Raw genomic sequence first — 18,508 nt, 5'->3', positions numbered from 1 at the left:
ATAAAATAAAATAAAATAAAATAAAATAAAATAAAATAAAATAAAATAAAATAAAAAATGGTTTCAAGGAAGATTTAGTAGATATGACCAAGGACATCCTGTCAAAATATCACTGTCATTATAGTCATTGAAGAAGATTATAATCTTTCTATTTATGGTGGTTTCTGAGTGACATGTAAAACCACCTTGTACTTGGGTAGTGATGACTGGAACATTGTCTACCTGCACAAATTTAAGCTAAGCAGATATACTAAATTAAATCATGTATTTGCACATTTTTACATGAAAGAATAATATCTTCTTTGAGGTGAACAAAGGGATAATCTTGAGAATTTTAAGACACTGGATTTATTAACACTGCCTTTAATCAAAGAGAAATTGCCAGTATTCATCCAATGAGGCAAGGAAAGTGTAGTTTAACAAAGAATAAGGGATTATCTTTCTGAAGAGTATTTTGTTTTCCATGAGAAATGCCTTAATTCTATTTAAAATAAGGTTTAAGTCTTAACCTAGATACCATCTATACTTACAAAGTAATTTACACATTAAAGCTTCTGGGCATTTTGCTTCCTATCCCTTGCAATTTTATTATTTTGTTTTTCTAAATTCATTAACTAGGGCTCTAAACCATGATCCTTGACAAGAAGTACAGTTATTTTATGCATATATACATGCATACTGTTCTGTGTCCTGTGTCATGGTCGGTCAGGTATGGCCACAAGAGGAGACACAGGAGGGGATCAGGAAAAAAAAAAAAGAAAAAGTTTATGAATTTTGACCTAGGAAACAGGAGGCTTGCCACACCATGCAGGCCATATGGGAAAGCAACAGAGTAGATTAGGAGGCAGAAGGGGCAGGAGTGAGAGAAAAGTCAAGGCCAGAACCTTTACTGGGGGCTGGAAAGATAAGCAAAGTAAACAGTTTAAGACTGGCTAGTTTGAATAATTTCTGCAGACTGGACTTTGAGTATAGGAGTCATCTCTGGTTGCCTGGTACCAAGCCCTAGTAAGATCTAGGACATGGAAATACTGTTTGGGTATAAATGGGCCAGAGAGAGGAGGTTTGACTCCTGATTTGGCTAATTTGCATGTGAAAGGCATGCTGCAGGCAAAACATCATAATATATTGAAAATAAAAAATGTTAACAGTACACACATACATGAGTGCAGGCGCCCACCCCCCGCCACAGTCTTCAGACATTAATTTGTTAATACCCACTAAAATTGAATTAAGAAATACAAAAAATTTCACTTGGAGCTTTGTTTTTTAGATATTTTAAAATATCTGTAATCATTGGCCTGTCAGTATGTGCTATTAATGGAAAGACCTCTTCTTGGTTTTTTATCTCAAAGCCCAGAACCCTGATTTTCTCCCAAGCAAGCAAGGAACCTGATAACTGATAGCAGTAGTGTCTCAGAAAGAACACTGTGCTCCTCTTCCTCTCGACATTTCCACATTCTATGGCCTAGTCTCTGGAGCCCTGCTATCTGTTAAAGACGGCAGATGGTAAAACTGGCTGTCTTTTCTGATAAGAAAGCCTTTACTGCAGCAATAATGGGAAACTCACTAAGAAGAATAATGTGACGTGTGACGATGATGCCACAAACTCTGAGAACTTGAAACAGTGGAAATTATTTCTGATGCTCTATAAATCATTTATCTGTACTCATACATGTGCTAAGAAAGATAAAAGGGCAAGAAAAGACTTCCTTTTGCTCAGTTATTGTCAGGCAAGTATAAGGAAAGCATAGATAACTTCCGTAAAGCAGCCTCATTTTCAAATTCAAAGGAATAATGTATGGGTAATATATATTTGCCCTCTTGAAAAAAAAAAATTCTAGAATGAGGTGGTTTTTTTTTTTTTTTAGTTCCTTGATTCTCCAGAAATTCTGGTAGATTCTTCTATGTGAATTTGAAAGATTGGTTTTTAATTAGACATGGAGATTGTATAGGTAATAATTAAATTTCATCAAGATATATAAGTTTAAAGTATGTTCTCAGTCTCTGATGATGCAATGTGATTGCACAATGTCGAGACTTTTTTTAATTTGGACTTGATTTGTAAAAGAAGCTTTTCTGGTAAATCATTAGCCAGTTAGTTAAACAGATATGCAGATGGTTTTCTTTTATTTCTGTTTAATAAATTTCCTCATAGCATAAAAATTTAATGTTTTAAATCAAACTTTCTTTAAACTCATACATTTCTCCATCTTAAGGAATTTCTCTTATTTCAATAGCTGCTTTCTTAAAGGTCGGTTGTACCCTCTAAACTTCTAAGTCCATAGCTTTTCTTAAGTATTCCTGCTAATTAATTCTACGTCTTTGACTACCACTGCTTTCCTGAACCTCATTCTTCTCTTGTCTTCTGTGGCATTTAACTCTATTTTTCTCATTTTTGAGAATGCATTTCTGTCCCCTCAGTCACTGTTCTTTTTCCTAATCTTTATCTGCAGGTATTCCTTGGGGTATCTTCTCAACCTTTTTTCTTTCTCTCTTTACACTCTTGGCTCACCTACTTAGCTCATCCTAACTTCATCTGTCCTGTGCTGTTCAACAAATACTTACTGACTCCATCTGTTTAGTCCTGACTATTCCCTTGAGCACGTGACCTGAGTATACAGCCTTCTCCTATTGAACCTCTCCATAAGGAAGTTCATTGGTTCCAGTATTTTCCTAAATCAGAACCCCTGGGCAAAGACTATGCTCTCAAAGGGCCTCAGTTTTCTCTTCTTTAAGAGTTGTCATGAGGATTTACATGAGTTAATTCAGATAATGCACTTAGAATAGCATGGCAAATGCTTACTAATTTGAACTATGATTATACTTATTCCCAGGTCCAGATACTAAGCTGTATAGATGGTTCCTTTCAGATAACTTTTACATTATTCTTTGCTTTCTATTTGTTAGTATTAGCAATATAGTAGCCTAGGTTCTTACTGCCTTCCCCAGGATTATTGCCAGTCTCTCCTCACATTGTTAGTCAAGACATGTTGGATTGTGCTGCTGTGATAAACAACCCTGAATTTTTTGTGAGGTTACCAACAAAAGTTCCTTTCTGCCCATTAGAGTCACTCAGGGGCTCAGTCTGATAGAGGCCCTTTTACAGTTGCAGGGAAAGAAAAGTTGGAGTTGAATATCACCAGTTAAACGCCTCTCCCCAGAAGAGATAGGACTCATTTCCACCAACATTTCATTTGTCACGATTCAAAAAAACCACTTCCAAGCTCAAGGGGGTGAGAAATATGATCCTCGTATGCACCTGCAAGGTGGAGAACAGAGTCTTGTAAAAAGCCTGGTGACTACCGCCACCATTTTACACAGCCTTCCTTATTCATCAGCTTGATGACTCGTTATGTGATTCTCCAGCTCCCTCAGCTTTTGTGACTCCTTTTACAAGTCCCCCCATAGCAATGTGGGTCTAATCTGCTTTTCTGGATTTATCTCCATGAGTCTCAGCCTGTAACATTTACAGTTTAACCAAACTGCACTGCTCACCTGAAAACCATGGCATGTTCTTTCTTACCTCAACATTTTATGCATAATAGTCTCTCTTTTAATATTTTCTTTCTACCTGTGATAATTTTTACCCATGATTTAAGACCCAAGTTTATAGAGCTTTCCTGATTTCTGCTTTTTTTTTTCTTTCTCCCTCCAGTGAAGTCTCTTAGAACTGTGTCAGTGCCCCTTTATTCCAATATTATGACCTTTTTTTTACTAATTTGTTTAGTATTTCTACTGTTATATATGCATTCTTTTTTCATTTTTTAATAATTTTTATTTTTTCCATTATAGCTGATTTACAGTGTTCTGTCAATTTTCTACTGCACAGCAAGGTGATCCAGTCACACATACGTGTATACATTCTTTTTTCTCACATTATCATGCTCCATCACAAGTGACCAGACATAGTTTCCAGTGCTATACAGCAGGATCCCATATTTTTAAACTATATGCTCCTTAAACGACTGTGTCTCAGTCATTGTTTTTATTCACCACTAGGCGAAAGCTACATTAGCCTTAATGGAAACGTTGTACAAGCTAGAAAAGTGTTTTCTTCTGGAGAGATTGTAAGAAATAGACACTCTTTTTGAAAAAGCCAATTAGAAGAAAATTCTCCTTTTGTGTGCAGAAAAAAAAGGAAGTATTCTTCCTATTAGTTATGCCCCTCAGTGCAGAAGCAGGGAGCTCAGGCACTGTTTCAGCCACTTAGTTCCCTAGGGCCTAACCCCATATGGGTACACAGTAGAAGTTTGCTAAACTAAGCCATGTGTTAGTGGCAAGAATGTTCACTGTAGTTTAAATTAACGGAGTCCAGAAATATTTGTAGGCCTAAAAATTCAAGGAGAAAAAGAAACAAAATAGAAATTAGATCGTGTCACTGAGGATAGTTATAAAGTAGATGAAGTCAGAGAAGAGATGCAGTTTCTTAAGATACGTGTTATAATGAAAACATTTTAAAATCATACTTGAATACATTTTATCTAAGTTTTTATCTTAAATCAATAGTAAAAGCAAGTGACATGGAAATAATGTACTTTTTAGGTGTAGTTTTTGAGTTTAACTTTTTAAGGAAGACAGAACATAGCGAAAAGGAGTCGAGGGAAATACAAATAACTTATTAAAGACAATGAAAAAGGATCATATGTTGATGGACAGAGTAAATGATTAGAAACCACGATCACTGTGTGATAGGCAGAGAGAGAAACGTATACTTTTGGTTTATAGAGTAGTTAGGCTTAACAGTTTCCCTGAAAGTAAATTTCTTCAAATTCCTGTCAGGGTGGGGATCTGTCATTCAGTGATTTGATGGAGAACTTGTAAATTCAGGAGAGAGTGAAGGATTGATGTATAGATACACCTAAGAGTTGAATTTATGAATGTTCAGTTAATAAAGGAATATTCCTAATTCTTTTAATGATCTAGCCTTCACAAATTTGTCACTGTTTAAAAAAGGTAATTAGGTTGTCTCTGAAAGGCCCATTAATGTTACATTCAGAGAAAAAGAATTGGGCTGGATCCCAGGTCTCTTGGTACAACCACCTATGCAGTGTATGTTCTCAGACTTAGGGCAGCTCTGATGTGGTGTCTGAATAGTTAGTTAAATAAGGTTAAGTCATGCCAGCCGTGTATTTATTCTAACACATCCAGGCCTTATCCTCTCTTCACGACCCCTTGTATTGGTTTCCTAACCTTCACCTCATTCAGTTAACACTGGTTTTATAAAAGTCCTCCAATAGCAAAGCTTCTTTCTGCTCATATTTGTAACTTTCTCCTCTCCAGTTTAGAACACTCATAGTGTGACTGGTTCCCTCATTCAGTTCTCAGCTCAGTCATCTCTTCTTCTGAGAGGCCTTACTGAACCCCCCTATTTAATGTTGCCCCTCCCCCAATTTACCAGTCCCTTGTTACCACTTTATTTGTTTCAGATCACTTATCACTATCTGAAATTGGCATTTATTTGCTTTTATCATCTTTCTGCATAGCAATAGGAATGAAAGCTCCGTGAAGACAGAGACACTCTCTTTCTTTCTCTCTTATGCCCCTAACTGCGAGAGCAGTGGCTGTCACGTAGCAGGTGCATAGTAAATATCTTTTAGACGAACGAGCAAATCCTAGAGGTATTGTCTTGTTAAAAGGGAGCAAACCTCAAAATAAGAAATGTATCTTTTTTTTCTTAAAGAAGTCTTTAATGTAGTGGCATTTTAGTTGGCATTAGCAGGATGTTGGGGAAGGAATTTGGAGATAATGGGCCTTCCTGGTGCTCCTTAAATTATCCTCAGTGAACAGTGACCTGCCCTGTAATCACCAATGCACTGCTTCCTATCATGAGACCCAAGACTAAAGAACATTAAACAGGAGTTCCCTTCGTGGCACAGTGGTTAATGAATCTGACTAGAAACCATGAGGTTGCAGGTTCGATCCCTGGCCTTGGTCAGTGGGTTAAGGATCCGGTGTTGCCGTGAGCTGTAGTGTAGGTTGCAGACGCGGCTTGGATCCCACGTTGCTATGGCTCTGGCGTAGGCCAGTGGCTACGGTTCCAATTAGACCCCTAGCCTGGGAACCTCCATATGCCACGAGAGCAGCCCAAGAAATGGCAAAAAGACAAAAAAAAAAAAAAAAAAAAAAAAAGAACATTAAACACAACTTTATTGCTAAAGACTACAAGCAAGGCAGATGTTTGATGAAAAATGCTTTGTTAATTAGGTATGTATTCCTTCCTAACTCTAGCTGTCAACTTTGTGGCACAGACACATACAAACACCCTCCAATACATTTAGATGCTATGTTAATATATTATAGTGTAACGATAAAATGCATGAATATACAGTACCTGCAGTAATGTTAAAAATACTAAACATTAAATTCCTGTAATCTCCAGAAATCAAGGAATTAGCATGAGACACTCAAGTTGTACATACTCTTCAGAGATAGATGTTTTCTTGAATATTAACTTGGGTTTTTATGACATTAGAGCCCATCATTGGAATTTCAGTTAAAAACTAAGACCATATTCTTATGCAACCATATTTGCATTTTACATGCTGATATATTTGCCAGAAATTAATTGAAGCAGATTATGTTATACTATTCTTGTATCCCCATATTTGTGGGGATATGTATTCAAAAAGCCATATATTGAATAGTTACTGCTTTACTAGCCTAAAAGTATAGATGATCATTTGAGTAAGTGAAATAGTTTATTAAATCTTAATGTAGGATCATAATTTCAAATTCCACATTTTAGGGAACAAATAATATTTAACATAAAGAAAATGTTTAATGAGGTAAACTTTAGACAGGAGCAGGGTTTGTTACCCTCCTGCCCCCTCTCCCACAAAGAATGTGCCAGAATTCAAGAAATGCTTCTCAAAATCCAAACATCCACTCAGTGACTGGCAACTGGTGCAGTCCAGTCTGCGTTATCATGGTAACAGGTATTCGGTCCCCTCTTGACATCTGCTTCCAGGAACACAGCAATAGGAAGGAAAAGGAACTAAGGCTTTCAGGGTGGCATACTGCTTGGGGACTTGACCAGTCTCACTGTTTGTTTTTTTCCTGCTCTCTCATCATTACTATTGTCTTCTAACTTTTGAGCCCCCCAAGCTTCTCTAGCACCACTTACTGGTCCAAAGTGTTATAAATAGTTCCACTCCTCAAGTGCCTTTTCTGTGTGCTGCAGTTCTCACACTCCATTGTATGAACTATAATGGCCTCCACACTTCATCCATAAACTTCTTTTTCTTTTTGCTTCTGAAGCCCACACATGCAGCACATGGAAGTTCCCAGGCTAGGGGTCGTATCGAAGCTGCAGCTGCTGGCCTACACCACAACCATAGCAATGCTGAATCTGAGCCGCATTTCGACCTATACAACAGCTCACATCAACACTGGGAGCAAGGCCAGGGATCGAACCCAGGTCCTCATGGTTACTAGTCAGGTTTGTTGCCACTGATCCACAATGGAAACTCCCTTGTCCATAGACTTCTGAGTCACTCTAGTCTCTAATTCCTTGGGCAAGTTCTCTCCGGAACACCTTCCCAGCCCTCAGTATGATGAAACATTTTTATATGACTATATATTTTATTTACAATGTTACTCCTATGCCCAGTTCTTAGAAACTCAATTTGTCTATCCTGTGTTTGCTGTTTATCTTAATAGCCAAACTACGTATTAATTCTATTCATTTAAGCCTATTAATGAATGTTTTTGACCTATAAACTCCATTTAGTTTAATCGCATAACTCCTATAAACTCTTAAACATGCTATTTAAGTCTTTGGGGAATATTTACAAATATTTAACCTACCCTATTCACAATTACAGACAGTGTTAGATTTGCCCTTTTAAAAATATTTCAGGATACAACTTTCAACAAGTGCAATTAAGTCATAAAATAAATCACTTACAACGGCAATTTTACTTATTCTGAGAATACTAAATAAAGTGTTTCATTATTTTTCTAACGCCAAAAATTAGAAAGTGTAGTGTAGGTTGCAGACTACATAAAATAGTATTTAGAAATATGTAAATACAGTGTTTCTTTCTGGAATTGAACATCCTACCTCAACACCCAATATTATTGTGCAATAATCTCTTAGAAGTAGCTTGAAAGCCAGGCTATACTTTTAGCCCAGGGAGTGACCCTTGCCAATTGAATTATTTGAACTGTTTTGGTCCTTGATTGCTCTTTTTATTTGTCTGATTATTTCAATTTTTTTTCTTTTTGCTGACACCTTTTATGTTTATTTGGGGGGAAAGGGGGAACATTTTTAAAAATCGTAACTATTAACTAAAGAAAATTAAAACTACTGTTAACACACTGTTCACAGTATATCCTTTAGATGTTTTGCTATGCACATTTGTACTTTTTCACAAAAAGCATAAATACTCTGAACATGCAATTTTATTTTTCTTTATATTCCCTTTATTCCCCTCTCATGCAAGTAACTGGTGGATCATCTATGAGTCCAGGTTACCTGCCTGAACTAGCCAGTTTAGCAAGAGATGTCTATTTCTTTTTATATGAATCTCTCTCTTTTTTTTTTCTTTTTGTGCCACCGTGTCACTCTAGGATTTGAATTTGCCTGTGTCCTCTAGTTGTAGGGTAAATCCATATTTGTTGTGTGTGCCAGCCAAAGCTAAGCTGCAGGTATCTGCTTCCACTCGCCCTTTCTCCTATATCAGAACATATTCTATGTTAATAAATATTTATTTACAACAGCATTTTCAAAGGTACATCCTATTTTATTGATGAATATAACTTAAACACCCTCTACTGTTAGACATTTATGGAGTTTTACTCTGTATGTGTATGTGTGTTTTGCTATTATAATCAGTTCTGCAATAAATATTATTCTTGCTAAATCTGTGAGCATTGCTCTTTTCCTTAGGATAAATCCTAAAAGTAGAATTGATAAGTTAAAGGGGAGCCATGTTTTTTAAAAGCTTTTGGATATATATTGCCATGTTGCCCTTCAGAAGTCTTTCAATGATACCCTCACCAGCAGTATTGGAGATTTACCATATTACCAGATCCTTACAAATTTTCTGTTTTAAAGTGATTGGTAATGGAATGAATGGGTCTATGCTTTCTTAACTATATTAAGCATTCCAGATGATCACCCATGTTTACAGATTCTTTACTACAAAGTATTCCATAAATAGTCACAAAACCTTTTAAATGTCAGCTGATAGCTTGTTTGCTTGCAGCATTGTCTGCTTAAAGCTTTAGGTGACCAAGCAAGGAACATAAAGGAAACTGGTAGTGACACTCTATCCTCAGTCTCTCTCTCTTTAAAACAGCACTGGAGGGCAGCTACTCATAAACTCATCCCTAGTGATCTCTAAGTTCAAGGAGATGGAAAACCTTTAATAACCCTTTTTGTAGATAATCTGTTATCAAAGTTCTTAGGCTGAAAAGCAGTGTACCTCCCTAAAACCAAATGGTCATTAAAATACTTACATATAAACTGATTTATCAGTTGAGTTAGTATTTTACTAGATCCTGCTTGATTTTGGCCAAGTTCTTTATGGTCCTTATATCTAACCATGAAAATTAAAATGCAAAAACCATGAGGTACAATATTTTGAGAGTCTCTCTTTGACTTTCTTGATAGGTAGTAGATTAGGTGCTTCTTTTACGTAGGTATGTGGTTGAGGTGAGCATGCCTACATAAATAACAGAAATACTAGTTACTGTGACTGTGGAATATATGTTATTATTTTGAAAGCCTTCATCTCAGTGAAACTTTGACTTTTTTGGGCTATGCCCATGCCTTTTCTAATGATACCATGCCATAAAAGTTGTATGCTGCATTTCTGTGTTTATTTGCCCAGAATCCATGAAATAAGATACCTGAGAACAAACAGTTTTGTAAAGGGGACCTTATAGTTATTCCAGTTTAACATGTTTGATGGATGCTTAATGGCTGATGATGGTGGTGGTAATAATAATGAGAAGAGGAAAATAATTTCTGGAGCATTTATGTATCTCCAATTCTGCTTAGTCCTTTACTTAAGTTTTCTCATTTATTAAATGAGGAAACTAAGTCCTAGAAAGGGAAACAGCTTTATCTTTAAAATAAGAAAGTAAAATAAAATATTATTTTATAAACCAGGAACCTGAGGCTTAGAGTAAAGAATTAACTTTTCTAAAGGAAGTCAGTTAAGTTGCAGCAAGGCTAGTATTTAAGCTCCCATCTACTGTTGCCTCCCAAACTCTTTCTAGTTTATTCTGTAGTTGCTTATTGAAGAATAGCAAAATCAAACAAGCTTAAATGATTGGTTTGGGGAATCATTTAAGTATATACAGTCTCCTCTCTTGCTCTTTCTCTCTCTCTATTTATGCCCCATTTCTTCTTAGAACTAATGTGAAGGATAAAATAGTACACTTCACTGTATTTTTTTAAAAATTCCATACTGGGTCTTTTTCCTCTTAAATACTTAGAGAAAATGGACATAGATTCATAAAGTTAACATATGGTCCTAGCTTTTTAGTAGATTTTACCGTAGGATAGAGAAAAAAAATGTTTTAAAAATGGTTGCCATCTTACCCTATTATCTAGAAAACTGATCATGACCTTTCTTTCAAACGAATGCAAGAGGAAAATCTTTCTTTTCTTCATTTTGGGAATATATACTTATATCAATAAATATGAAACCATGTAAATTGAAGTAAATCATTTTCAATTCAAAACTAATGGAAAAAACCAATCCCTGTTAGAAAATTTAACAATTATTAGGAAAATCTTATTAATAACATGAGAAAATTTAATTAAAGGGCCATTCTTAGCAATGGAGGTTATAATTTTTGCCATTTTTTTTTAACAAAATTTCCCCTCTCATCAGGTTAATTTTTGAAGGCCATAGTAAAGCAAATTACAGAAGAATGCTTTAGAAACTGCTTTCTTGTGTTAGATGGCTACTTTAAAGTGTAGTGCACTTGCAGGCCAGCATATTATCCCAAAGGGACCCACTGATATTTCATGAATTTTATTTTTTTCCTGTGGCCATGCAAACCAGTGCCTTCTTTGAAAGCAGAAATGAAATCATAAGTGTGATTTTGGATAGTTATATTAAGGGCAGCCCTGAATAGTAAAACCCATTCAAGACCATGGTATTTGAAAATGTTTAAATCCTAAAAATATGTCCCATAAATGATATAATTGATTTATACACCAGATAGTTCATCTAAAATACCTTTTCTGTCTTTTCCTTTTTACTCTTGCCTTCACTTTTAATGATCCATCGGCCTACAGTGTCTTTACATCCAAAATGCAAAGCCGACAAATGGGCATCTCAGGGAAGAACTTGACCAAAAGCACCAGCATCAGCGGAGACATGTGCTCGCTAGAGAAGAACGATGGCAGCCAGTCTGACACTGCAGTGGGCACCTTGGGCACCAGCAGCAAAAAGCGGCGCTCTAGCATTGGGGCCAAAATGGTAGCTATTGTTGGTCTCTCCCGGAAAAGCCGCAGTGCTTCTCAGCTCAGCCAAACGGGTAGGCATTTTTATGTTACTTTTGACTTCCTAGTCGAGTTGTAATTAAAGTACCTGTTCTTTTTCTCTTACTCATTCTATCACAGTAACGTGTGTGGGTGATGACATGTTCCAGAAGGAAAGGGGCATTTGAAACCTTTCTGAAAATATAACAGTGACTTTCTTTTTCAGTGATCAGTGAACCTGCTTCAGAGTGAACTTTGGTTACCTATTTTTGAAATGCACTTGATGTCTTTTCTCCTCAGGGAGGAGATAAGCTGTGATTCTCCCTGATTGTCAGTCGCTAATCCCTTGTAAAGGTGCGCTGATCTGTGAGATATTTGCTTTTCTTTAGGTTCTTCAAGTTAGAACCAGCTGAATTAATTTTCATTCCCAGCAAGTAACCATGATGAAGATGACACCACATATTTTGTGGGAATAGTATACTTCTTTTATTGCTGACCACCGAACTTCTTTTTCAGTTTGTAAGCAGCATTTACCAGTTGTATCAGTTTTCTCACTGCAGTTTTTACTTCCCTGCTAAAACTTCAAGCAGCAGTATTCTCCAGCAGCAGGGATGGACCAGTTTTCTGCTGACAGTGAAGATATTCAAAGCTTTGCTACTTTAAAATTCAGCTTCTAAATCACATCTGCAAAAATAAATTAGATACAACACTCCTACTCAGAAAAGCCACTGTTAGCAATTAAGAATATTGTGAGTCAAAGCAATGTCTTTTTTCAAATGGGTGTTGATAATTAAACATTAAATCCCTGGTATCTTGGAAATAATAGCCTGTCTTCTACTTAACAAACAAACAAAAGCATATAATATGGTGTTTCTTTTACAGCAAATATAGGCAAATAGATAAAAATGGATTAAATCTCATATATGTTTGAATACTAGGGTTCTGGTACACAGAAGTCAGGGCATAAATCTGCAACACAAAAGAATTTAAAGATGTGTTAATTCCTGGACCCGCCTAACCTTGGTTTTATAGACTGTCACAGTGATTTCAGAATTTGAGCCTTATATAATAATATTATATTGAAATAGTTATTTGATGGCATTCCTTATATCCTGGTTGTGACTTACTGTATTTAGTGAGATTCTTGTTAGGGAATTTTTCATTCGATGCTTTGAAATGTTATTTTGCATTTTAATATAGAATTAGAAATTTAATTTATGGACATAAAGATCATATTTAAGTGATTTTTTAAATTGCAGATATTTATACAGAATTAACTGTTATGCCAATGTGATAGATGTTGGCCTTTGGCCTTTTGAAATTGAGGAGCTGCTCCTTCTTTTTTTTTTCTTTTTTGGCCACCCTGCAACATATGGAAGTTTCTGGGCCAGGGATCAGATCAGAACCTTGGCTAATCTGCACCACAGCTGTGGCAACACTGGATCCTTTAACCTACTGTGCTGGGCTGGGGATCAAACCTGTGTCTTAGTGTTGCAGAGATGCTGCCAATCCCATTGGGCCACAGCAGGAACTCCTTGAGGGGCTTTTTTTCTCTAGCAGTTAGAACTTTATTGCATTTTTTTCTCTTTAAAATTTACAAATATTTATAAACCTAAAACTGCTCTAAAATATAGTCTAGGAGTTCCTATAATGGCTCAATGATAATGAACCTGACTAGTATCCACAAGGACTCAAGTTCAAGCACTGGCCTCACTCAGTGGGTTAAGGATCTGGTGTTGCCGTGAGCTGTGGTGTAGGTCACAGACGCAGCTGGGATCTGGCATTGCTGTGGCTGTGGCATAGGGCGGCAGCTGCAACTGATTCAAGCCCTAGCCTGGGAACTTCCATATGCACAGGTCATCTCTTAAAAAAAAAAAAAAAAAAAAAAAAAAAAACAAAGTACTATAGTCATTAATTTTTTTAAATGAAGAGCCTAAAATATACATGAACTAGACTACAAATGAGAGAATATGTTGTGTTAAACTAAATAATTCCATTCATTCAAGGGTTGGTTTTGGATAAATATTGAGCACTTACTGTATTCCAGGCACAAAGAACAAAGATGAGTAAGAAATCATTTATAACTCGAGTTGCTTATACTCTAGTAGAAGATAGATATTTAAACAGATTGCTTTAAGATTCTGTATCAGTGGAAAAATTAGAATTACATAGAAAATGTGCTGGATGCTCAGAGGAAGATTACTTGACCCAACCTAGAATTACAGGAATGAATATCTGGAGGAGATGAGGCCTAATTCAAGGCCTGAAAAAAGAGTGACTGCTAAACCAGGTAAAGGACAATTAGAAACCATAATGAAAAGGCATGGCATGAACAGGAATGAGAGGCAATAGATGTAATATTCACATAAAATGTTGGACTGAACGTGGCTAGAGGTGATGCTGATAGGTCATGCGCAGTCCTAAAGACCACATTAATTTGTAGATGATAGAAAGTTTTAAAGGAATTTCAGTAGAGAGCTGATGTGGTCAGGTTGGCATAATGTATTTTTTAGTTCATTCAAGCTACTATTTATTTCTCTAAGAAATAATTTTTGAGATCTACCATGTGCTGTATCCTAAAGAAAACATGGACATGATGAGAGATCCTTCTCTTGGAGCTTATACTCTAGTGGAGCTGCACTAAAGAATTCAGCTAAAGTCAGCGTCTGGTAAAGAGGATTTTAGGTCAATCAGCAGAGTAGTGTAATATTTCAGATAAGAGATAAGATCCTGAACTAAGTCAGTTATCGGTTGTAATAAAGTGAGGAGGTGATAAATTAGGGAATTTTTGACGAGCAGAATTCATACTCAGTCACCTGATTTAGTGACAGGTTGAATATGGGAGTGAAGGACAGAAAATTCTAAGATGATCTCCATATTTCTGGCTTGCATCGCTGGAGGGATGGGCATTGTATGATGGATATTGGAAGTATAAAAGTGTAAGTTGGGAGAAGGACAAGGATGAATCCTTCAATTTAGGGTACTTTGGATCTGAGAAATCTGTGGAAGATCCAAGTAGAAACATCTAGAACATGTTCAAATAAATACTTCTAAAATTGGTTTCAGGGACTTCCCCTTGTGGCGCAGTGGAAACGAATCCAACTAGGAACCATGAGGTTGCGGGTTCCATCCCTGGCCTCACTCAGTGGGTTAAGGATCCAGCGTTGCCCTGAGCTGTGTTGCAGGTTGCAAATGCGGTTCGGATCTGGCATTGCTGTGCTGTGGCTCCAATTCAACCCCTAGCTGGGAACTTCCATATGCCACAGGTACAGCCCTAAAAACCAAAAAAAAAAAAAAAAAAAAAAAAAAGCTGGTATCAGAACCAGAGACATAAATCTGGGAGTTATAAAGTTTAGAGGATGCTTGAAACCAAGGCATGGCTGAGACTGCCCAAGAAGAACACTATGGTAAAGGAGCAGTAGGTGAAAACAATACTCTCTGGAAGATTAACTTTTTAGAATTGGGCAGAAGAAGAGGAGCTAATGAAGACCAAGAAGAAAGGACAAACACTATGAGAGAGAAGTGTCACAGGAGCTAAGAGTGTAGAAGATTTGAAGAAGAAAATGGTATCTCCCAGTGATCAACTTCATATATTTATTGTTTTGTCATTAGTATCCCATATAGCCTTCTTTGACAATGTTTTTGTTTAAAAATAGAGATCTGTTGACCATATGCTGATTAGGTTTTTATCTTCACAAATGCTGTGATGATGGCATACTTAAGAAAGGCAGTTTGTTACTTATTATACCATGTAGCCCCTTCCTATATATATAGCATAACAGAAAATAACATATTCCTTTTTGTTGTTATTATCAATTATATTCAGTGGCATATAATGGTTAAAATTTTTATCATTCTTAAAATGCACGATTAATTATTTCTATCTACGTACTGAATAGCTTTGACCTATCTTGACAGAATTCAAAATGTCTCTCATTTTAAAACCTGAGTTTAACTGTAGAATAGTCAACAGAGATTGTTTTGTAATTACTAGAATCCAAACTTTCAACAGGTTTCTAAAGTCTATTTATATGTATATGTTTCAGTAAGGGTTTTATGTGCATTTTTCTTTTAAAAATGCAGTCACAAGCTCCAACAGAATTTAACACTGAAATATTTTGAAAACAAAATAGATCCTTTGTTTAGACATACTTCTATAAGTTGTATTGAGTGTCTTGCCTAAAACCAAGAAATACATTTTCAACCAGTATATTTGCATTTTAAAGAATTCATTTAGTGACCTCTGATTTTCCTTTTTTGTTTTTGTTTTTTTTGTTTTGTCTTTTTGCTTTTTCTAGAGCCACTTCTGTGGCATATGGAGATTCCCAGGCTAGGGGTCTAATCGCAGCTGTAGCCACCAGCCTATGCCAGAGCCACAGCAACCCGGATCCGAGCTGCATCTGCAACCTACACCACAGCTCACGGCAACGCCGGATCTTTAACCCACTGAGCAAGGCCAGGGATCTAACCTGCAACCTCGTGGTTCCTAGTTGGATTTGTTAACCACTGAACCTTGATGGGAACTCCTGATTTTCCTTTTTCTAATCTTTGGTGATCTGCATGTAATGAAGTTATAGAGTTATCATTTAGTGAACAACATATCATAATATCTGCAATTTCTTAGAGTGATATTTATCATTGTAAAAATAAATGTTATTGTACCAGACTAGATAAAGACTGCTCCCATGCCTTCTGAAGAATAGAAAATGCAGCAAAATGGTATTCTTTCTAATGAATGGTAAAATTAATTCTGGATTATATCAGTAATCACACATAAACAATAATTGGTGAAGGATAAACCATTTATAAAGATATGTTGGTTAATACACTTAGTAGCTAAGTCATATCTCTCTTCTTTTGTCATTGCTGTTTTTTATCCTTCTTTGCTTAAGGGGAAACTCGCTATTTTAAAAGCTTAAATATGTCTTGCTAAACATCAACCTTGCAGAAAGCACGTGAATAAGGAGTGAATAAGGAGACTTGAATGCTATTGCTTACCCTGGGTTATATAAGATATAAAATACGGCCTCTTAAAAAACTTACCCAACATATCTGACTCAGAATGTTCATCTGGCAGATGGAATTAACACCTGCTATCTTAACAGGGTTTTTATAAAGATAATATTTTTAAATGTATAAGAAAATGCTTTCAGAACTTAAAAATCACTTTATAGATGTAAGCTATCAATAGCAAATTGAGCCTCATGGGGAATCAGGAATTCTATTTTAGACATGTTGATTTTGAAATGCCCATTAGATATCTAAGTATACCACTTATGTGGTTAGTTGGATATGCATCTAGAGCTTGGTGGGTCAAGGCTAATAAGCATGTAATTTGGGAATATACAGAAGGTGATACTTAAAGCCAAGGCGCTAGGTAATATTACTTAGTATAACTTGAATCAAGAAGAAAACTAAAGACAGAGCCTAGGTATATGTCAACATTTAGAAGTCAGGAGGAGAATCCATTAAAGGAAACTTAAGAGAGAGCAGCCATTAAGGAAAAAGAAGATAATGATATCTTGGAAACCAAAGGAAGAAAATATTTTAAAGATGATCAGCTGTGTCAAGTGCTTTTGGTAGTATAAGTAAGGTGAAGACTGAGAATTGACCATTTGGTAAACCTTGACAAACTTTGCAGTGGTAGATAAAGCCTGATTGGAGCAGGTTAAAAAAAGTGAGAGGTGAAACAGACTCAGAATAATTTGAGATAAAAATTAGAATTCCTAATATTTATTGAGATATTTATTGAGCACTTTTATGTGCTAGGCACTATTTTAAGCATTTTATATGTAAATCATTTAAACCTCACCATAATGTTATAAAGCAAGAACTAGTTGCCATGACCGTCATTTTACAGATGAGGAAACCAAAGTAGGAGGAGGGGGAATAGCTTCCCTGAGTTTACCCAGTTAGCACAGGTTGAAGTTAGAACTTAAATCCAGTCAGTATAGATCTGGAGACTTCCATTCCTTTTTTTTTTTTTTTTTTTTTTTTTTTGTCTTTTTGTCATTTTAAGCCCGCTCCCACTGCATGTGGAGGTTCCCAGGCTAGGGGTCCAATCGGAGCTGTAGCCACTGGCCTACACCAGGGCCACAGCAACGCGGGATCCAAGCCGCATCTGCTACCTACACCACAGCTCAGTGGCAACGCCGGATCATTAACCCATTGAGCAAGGGCAGGGATCGAACCCGCAACCTCATGGTTCCTAGTCGGATTCGTTAACCACTGCGCCACGTTGGGAACTCCTCAAGACTTCCATTCTTAATTATTCCATTATAGTTTAGTAGAACTTTCAGCAGTGTCAGCAGTGTTCTGTATCTGCACTATCCAATACAACACGGTAGCCAACGTAGCTACCATACAACCAATATGTGATTATTGAGCACTTGCAATGTGGTTCTGGTGTGACTAACTAAATTTTTAACCTTTTTACATTTTTAGTTTATATAATTCTAATTTAAATAGGCACATATGACTGGCAACTACTGTGTTAGTGCAGAAAAATAAAACAATTTCTGAGTTCCCGTCATGGTGCAGTGGTTAACGAGTCCGACTAGGAACCATGAGGTTGCGGGTTCGATCCCTGCCCTTGCTCAGTGGGTTAATGATCCGGCATTGCCGTGAGCTGTGGTGTAGGTCGCAGGCGCGGCTCAGATCCTGCGTTGCTGTGGCTCTGGCCTAGGCCGGCGGCTACAGCTCTGATTAGACCCCTAGCCTGGGAACCTCCATATGCCGCGGGAGCGGCCCAAGAAATGGCAAAAAAACAAACAAAAAAACCAATTTCTAGGATTTTTGTAAAAAAAGGAAATAAAGAAATAGACTAGCTTGGAAGAAAGAGTCAAAGGAGAATTCTGCTTTGTTTTGTTTTTAGGAAAAAAAAAAAAAAAAGAGGGATTACTTGTGGGAAAACTGAGTACATGAGAGAGCTTCAGATCCAGAGCTTAAGTGAGATCAGCTACTATACCCTGTGGCCACTGAGGAATCCCTATTCTTTTCACCTTATAATAATCTCTAAGCTCACACAGTACTTTATAGTTCCTCTAATTATAATGCTTAATAACT

The 18,508-nt window shown here is 36.6% G+C and overlaps 1 protein-coding gene across 1 annotated transcript in view; it reads left to right on the top strand.

The window, feature by feature from the left end:
* The window catches only part of RIMS2 (regulating synaptic membrane exocytosis 2), a 613,799-nt gene that overhangs the window by 514,402 nt on the left and 80,889 nt on the right, over positions 1-18,508 (top strand). The window contains 1 exon segment of the mRNA XM_021090597.1: positions 11,258-11,499. Within this exon segment, the coding sequence (XP_020946256.1) occupies positions 11,258-11,499 (242 nt within the window).

The sequence above is a fragment of the Sus scrofa genome, chromosome 4 (assembly GCF_000003025.6).
Source record: "Sus scrofa isolate TJ Tabasco breed Duroc chromosome 4, Sscrofa11.1, whole genome shotgun sequence".
Lineage (NCBI taxonomy): Eukaryota > Metazoa > Chordata > Mammalia > Artiodactyla > Suidae > Sus > Sus scrofa.
This window is presented reverse-complemented; position numbering and strand designations above follow the sequence as displayed.